The 6,252-nt window shown below is 41.6% G+C and overlaps 1 protein-coding gene across 1 annotated transcript; it reads right to left on the bottom strand.

The window, feature by feature from the left end:
• Window positions 1-683: 683 nt before the first annotated feature.
• arsa (arylsulfatase A) lies at window positions 684-5,648 on the bottom strand. The gene is made up of 8 exons (XM_073471957.1): window positions 5,411-5,648; window positions 4,205-4,445; window positions 3,870-4,088; window positions 2,925-3,094; window positions 2,677-2,801; window positions 2,306-2,433; window positions 2,111-2,213; window positions 684-1,998 (listed from the first exon to the last, which is right to left on the bottom strand). The coding sequence occupies exons 1-8, from the start codon at window positions 5,629-5,631 to the stop codon at window positions 1,703-1,705; spliced, it is 1,503 nt and encodes a 500-aa protein (XP_073328058.1). The 5' UTR covers window positions 5,632-5,648; the 3' UTR covers window positions 684-1,702.
• Between the last annotated feature and the right edge of the window lie 604 nt (window positions 5,649-6,252).

Genomic DNA, 6,252 nt, shown 5'->3' on the forward strand with positions numbered 1-6,252 from the left:
TGTCAGGAATTCTGTATTGCAGTGTGCCTACTGTACAGTGAGAGCGTCCTGCTAACACTCGGTCCTGGTATCACAATGTAATCAAACCTTTAATAAAGCATTCAAAGGGAGGTTTTATAGTCATGTAAATGGTTAGACTTGAATCTTGTTTTTTAAGTATGGTGGATAAAAGGGACGGCCACATGTTCTCACGTTTGTCTGGTCAAAAGGTCAAAGCATCATTCTCACATTACACAATAACCTACTGGGTTTGCTGTAGCGTACAATAGCTTACAGTCGAGCACCTTATATAGAGGAGGGGGTATATTTAAAAAAAATGATGTGGTCACTACAGCCATCTGAAATTTCAGGCATCTCCATGTTCTCTCAGACACTGTTTAGCATCTCGTTCTGCTGCTTTCAGTCACAGTCCGCCAGAACAAACACCTCAGATCTGCAGGATTTCAGTTTACACTGAAAGCTAAACGTGGCAGGAAGTAGGGTGTTATCTACATATGTATCGCTGTCAGTTAGATCATGTATATACAATAGCGAATTTAAGATAGTGCTGTGTCCTTTATGTTGAGTATGTTATGAAATGAAATGAATATGTACATTAATTAAAAAGACGTTTTAAAAAAAAGAAAAAGATCACAACCAGACGAAAAACCCCTGACGGAAAAAGAAAAACACGTAAATATCTGTGATCTGCAATAATTTTATTTCAGTGTCTTATGTTTCTACACACGATGTTATCTCTGTCACGCGGGTGGCATTTGGGTTCCTGCCAACTCCATAACTCTCTACACACAGGCTTCAGCAGCACATTTAGGGCACATTTGTAAGATGTGACATCATTAAGTGTGTGACACATCCACCAGACTAACGACCAATCTGCTGTTAGAGCTGAATAGTGACTGAGTCAGCCGCCACTGGAAAACTACTTTTTGCGTCTTGCCGATTATAGTAATCGCCTTTGAGCTCCAACAGTGTGACCCATCTCTGATCTGTATCTATTTGCTTCTGATTTATGTTTTTCTATCTTGTTACAGCCTAGTTAAAATCCTTCTCTCCACACAGCTACACAAAAACAACCTCTGAGGATGATCTAGTCCCATATAGCCGCTGAGACAGTTAAACCAAACTTTTGACTTTATTACATTAACAAGATTCTTCACTGTATACCTAGAGCAAAACAGTATGTGACAGAACAAACATATCCTATCTTGTATCTTTAAAAACAAGGACTTGTAAAATTCCAGGGAAAAACTGAAAAAAATGACAAAAAAATCACTCTGCCTTGTCATGGGTTTGGTCTTATGAATAAAATATATGCTTGATGTCCGAAACCTTTATCGTCGTCTTTATTGTTCTGATCTATTTTGATTGTATGTGTGATTGAAACATGTTGCGATGCATTTTCACTGAAGAATCCACACATTTATTTCAAATCTTTTTGGTACTATAATAAAACATATTAAAATAGAAGTCAGGAAAATATACAGTACACAGTCATACATTAGTTGTAAATGTATTAAAATTAAGTAAAATCATCTCCTCATTGAGGAAACAGATTGTTTGCTGTATCGCTTTTCAGTATTAACAGTAATAAAAGTAGCGAGGCATCATCAGAAAATCACAAGTGCAATCTTGAGGCAAAATCAGTGCAATACCTCCAGCCTTCCCCTCGCTGTCATCATCAGAAGCTTAAGAATCTGTCCCATCAACACTGGCAGCAGCTGGGTTTAGGGCTACACGTAGGATTGCAGCAAGGCTCCAGGTTCTGGGCTGTCCCTTTTGATATCTGGCTCTCTCCGAACACCATGGAGGCTTCAAACTGCTCCTTGATTTTCTTGATTCTTTCCAGCAGGGCTTCAAGGTCAGGTCTTCCCTCCGGAGGTAGAGGGTAGTGCTCCGAGGGGTCGGCCTCCAGGTCAAAAAGAAGAGGGGGGTCGTGGGCCTTGAGGGCTGCAAATGGTGAGCAGTCTGGGTCTGGGATAGTACCGCTGTGGCTAGCACCTGTCGCACAAACATGGACAGGCAGGAGCCAAAAAACACCTTAGATCTGACTGTGGGATTAAGCTTGATCTTGAGATTTCAACAAAAATTGTGTATATGAAGCCAACTGTACCTCGTGTATAGAAGTGGGCCTTGTACTTCCCTAACCTGAGAGCAAACAGGCCGAACATCTCGTTGGGATCTGTGGGGTAGAACATCATCGTCTCCCTTTTACTCTGCAAAAAAAAAAGATAGATAAAAATAAATACATCAGCTTGTTTCTCACATCATTTAAATCTCCAAAGAGTGTGAGATATTACGCCACTACCTGTCCTCTGTTAAAAAGGATGTCTGTCATATCGACCCCGTCCAGCATCACCGGGGGTAGTTTGGCTCCTGCCAGACTTGCAATGGTTGGGAGGATATCTAGAGTGCTGGCCATCTCATGAGTCACACCTAAATGGAGCAAGCAGCAGCAATCAGTAGAAGGTCATGCGCAAATCGGTTTAAATTCAATTCATTATGGTGTTTATTCTCATACTGGAATCAAAGGAAACAGTTCATGCGAGGAATGCACGAAATCAGTGTAAAATATGCAGCTTTATCTACAGTGGTATGTGTAGGGAACTCTGGTTTAGTGTCTTTGCAAGCTTCATTAAGTCTACACTTTTTATGCAGATGAATCTAAGGTGTCCCGACCTGGCCTGATTGTCCCTTGCCAGTAGGCGATGGCTGGCTCTCTCATGCCCCCCTCATATGTCGTGCCTTTTCCACATCTCATAGGGCCAGCGTTACCTCCACGGGACATACGCATCAGTTCAGGCCTACACACACAGAGACGTGAATAACATGGTGTTTGATAAAAGACAAAAAAATGCAACACTATAAATACTGTACCACTGCTAATGGGGAGGAGAAAAGAAAGAAAACCAGGGGCAAAAACCAACCCATTGTCTGAAGTGAAGAAGACCAGTGTGTTTCTGATCACGCCTGTTTTCTCCAGGGTTGCCATCAGGTGTCCTATTGTGTTGTCTAACTCCAACAGAGCATCTCCAAATGGGCCCCTTAATGTCCGCCCCGCTGCTCCTGGACCTGCATACTGGGGGTAGTGAGTGTGCTGTACAAAAAGCAGGAAAAGGTAAAGAAATTATTGTAGTATGTACTGTGACATGAATTCGCAAACATTGTGGACTTTGTGGACACATTTTTAAACGAGAACACTGATTCTTCACTGACTTGGCGTGAATGCACTGACCTCCATCTACATTTTTCAATGTCCAAAGTTCATTCAAACATCAAAATATTCAGTTTAACTGGACAGGTCGGCTGTTTTCCTATTCACACGTTTCATACTTTATAAAATATTCCACGTTTTCCAGGAAATCTGCACTTTTTCATACATTTTCAAGTCTACTTTCGGCAAGAAACTCCATAATTTAGACCATTTCCCACTTTTCCAACTCTTCATACTACTTCAGCTGCTCCTTCATAAAAAGTTAATAAAGCTATGCAGTTAAGCTCCAAGCCATTAGCCAAGTAACGCAGTTCAGCCCCGAACTTACACTATGATTTGCATCCTTGAGCCCTTTCACACTTGTCCAACTATTCATACTCTTTTCTATCTACTCATTCATACTTCAAGCCAGAAACTCAAACCTTATAATGTATTTTAATTCAACTTTTAAATCCTGTTTATACTAATTGGACCCTTTACCACTTCTCCGACTTGTATTCATTCTACTTCAGCTGCTTCTTCATGCAAATTGAAACCAAGAATTCAGTTTAGAGTCAGCTTTTCAACATCTTGTATTCACACCTCAATTACCTCTGAAATTGCTTCCCTAGTTTTAAGTGTATTTTATTCTATCCCTGATGTTTTTTTTGTTGCTTACATGAGAGGGATAGTAGAGGAAGAAAGGTTGTTTTTTCTTGGCAGATGTGGTAATGAAATCGGTTGCAAAGTCACTGTAAGCCCTTTCCAGATCGAGGAAGTTGACAGGTTGCTGCTTGATGACCTCGTTGTGCATGAGGGGAACAGTCACAACGCCCACATCGCAATTTCCAAAACACTTGATGTCTGGAGGGAAACAAGTCAGGTTATGACAGGGGCCCTGGGAGAGAGGAAGAAAAAGAACAAAGATTGCTTTAACAAATAACTTCAGACTACTTTTCAAAACGTTCAACCATTGTGAAACTCAGTTTTGGAGCACAGTTCAATCATACCGACCATGTCGTGGGAGTAGGGGATGCCCAGGTACTGGTCGAACCCCTGCTTGGTTGGAAGAAACGTCCCATTTTCACCAACTCCTAAGTGCCACTTCCCCATGGCAGCAGTAGCATAGCCCAGAGGTTTCAACACTTCAGCTATGGTGGTCTCATTCAGAGGAAGGCCACCTATAGAGCCTGGGTACAACACTCCTGGGTAGACACCTGAGCGGGTCTGATAGCGCCCCGTCAACAACGATGCCCTGGAAAGCCATCGAAACAAAACAAGGCCGTTATTTTAATGTGGTGCAGACTCAAAGGTTTTCATGTCGCTAGAAGTATCTCAACCAAGCTCACCACAAATTGCTCATTTACATTTACAACATGGAAATATCCCTCATGAACATCTTATCAGGTATGTGGATGAAGGATGAAAACGGTACAGAATATGCAGAGCAGAGGGATAAAACTACACCCAACTGTCTGTTTTCTATACGAGCTTACATTTTCGAAGGGATTTCAAAGTAACTGGTAAAAACTGTAAATGTGTAACTACAATCTGCATCATGTTGTGTTGTTTAATCCTCATCCACTGGGTTCAAAGTCTGGTCAACAGTGAATTGCTGAGGTGGATCAAATGATATAATATTTCCTGTTTTAGTCAGAGCATTGAGATGTTTTTGTGTAACTTCATACCCAAGCACTAGGAACCACTTAACAATCAGGTTAAGGCGTCCTCACTACAAAAACATGATCTGTTTTCAGTTCCTCCTTCAAGTGTCGTTCTGTATAAAGTCAAATGTTTTGTTATTGTATCCTGGCTATACACACACACCCACACACACATGCACTGGATTTATAGTCTGTCTGCGAATCAACAGTAAGTTTCAATCACTTTTTCTTCTTTTACTGATGTATTTCAATTACTAAAGCATTATTATATGTAAGAGAACAAATCAATAATCAGACCCCTGGAAATATACTGAATGTGTGTGTGTCCTTGCAGGTCGAAAGCAAGTTATATACAGCATGTTACTCACACTCCTCAGCCTCTTTTTACACTCATATTTAAGGGGTGTAAGGTGTATTTAATTTTAAGTCCATAATTTTTAAGCAGCAGAGGGTTAAGGCATAAATGACAGTGTGAGGACAGATAAATAATCAGGTTGTCCAGACCAGCCCTGACTCTCCCTCCCACACACACACATGACATTTAACAGGCGGATACCTGGACGGGCTGCACACCGGGCTGGTGCAGTAGAAGTCTGTGAAGCGGAGTCCATCCTCTGCCAGGCGGTCCAGGTTCGGAGTGATTGAGCTGGGGTGTCCATAACAGCCCAGGTCCCCGAACCCCAAATCATCCGCGAAAAGGAGCACGAAGTTCGGCGGTGAGGCCGAGCAGGTGTGGAAAAGTAAAATGTTCACAAAGAAGAAGCGGATGTAGTCCATCCTGCGGCGTCCTGCGTCTGAGTGAAGGAGAGGAACCGCAACAGAACGTCACGTGCTCACTGTCGCGCGCGGATGACGTCAGGCGCGTCCAGGAAATGTAGTCTGCGTCTCATTTTGGACTACATTCAGCAGGTAAACTGGTTAATTCTTGCTAATGGACGGTTTTACCTTCTTTCTCTGTTGTAAATCACAGCAGCGAACAACAGGAAAGTCCAAACTTCAGACTCAGGTGATGTGTAGATGATTATTGTAGCTTAATGTGTCTCTGAACAATCTGCACAACATGTTTCCTTTGTTTTATTTAACAATTTAATCTGTCTTCAACCAGCCCTGCTTTATGTTATGATTCTAGTGCTGCTATGTCGGCCTACATGCACACCTATGGTATACATTCTTGTGTTTTTGTAGGCTAGTTAAAAAAATTAGGCTAAGTTAATTTTTTTGAGTGGATTTACTATGTGAACTGATTGGAGTTGATCTGTTTATTGATTCAGCAGAGTGGTTTTAAAATAAAGGAAACTGTGCTCTTTATATGAGCCCTTAAAAAGATGGGTATTAACAGGAAGTTAAGCATTTCACCTGTCACAGCTGCTCATCTGGACGTTTACAGTAAAATCTTTG

The sequence above is a fragment of the Pagrus major genome, chromosome 8 (genome assembly GCF_040436345.1).
Source record: "Pagrus major chromosome 8, Pma_NU_1.0".
In the NCBI taxonomy this organism is placed as follows: domain Eukaryota; kingdom Metazoa; phylum Chordata; class Actinopteri; order Spariformes; family Sparidae; genus Pagrus; species Pagrus major.

What these genes read in the sequence shown, in the direction of transcription:
- arsa (XM_073471957.1), bottom strand. Translation starts at nt 5,631, where the DNA reads ATGGACTACATCCGCTTCTTCTTTGTGAACATTTTACTTTTCCACACC. An exon ending in TTCTTCACTTCAGACAATGG is followed by an intron (nt 2,802 to 2,924) that starts GTTGGTTTTTGC and finishes CTGTGTGTGTAG; the next exon opens with GCCTGAACTGATGCGTATGT. An exon ending in GCAAGGGACAATCAGGCCAG is followed by an intron (nt 2,434 to 2,676) that starts GTCGGGACACCT and finishes TGCTCCATTTAG; the next exon opens with GTGTGACTCATGAGATGGCC.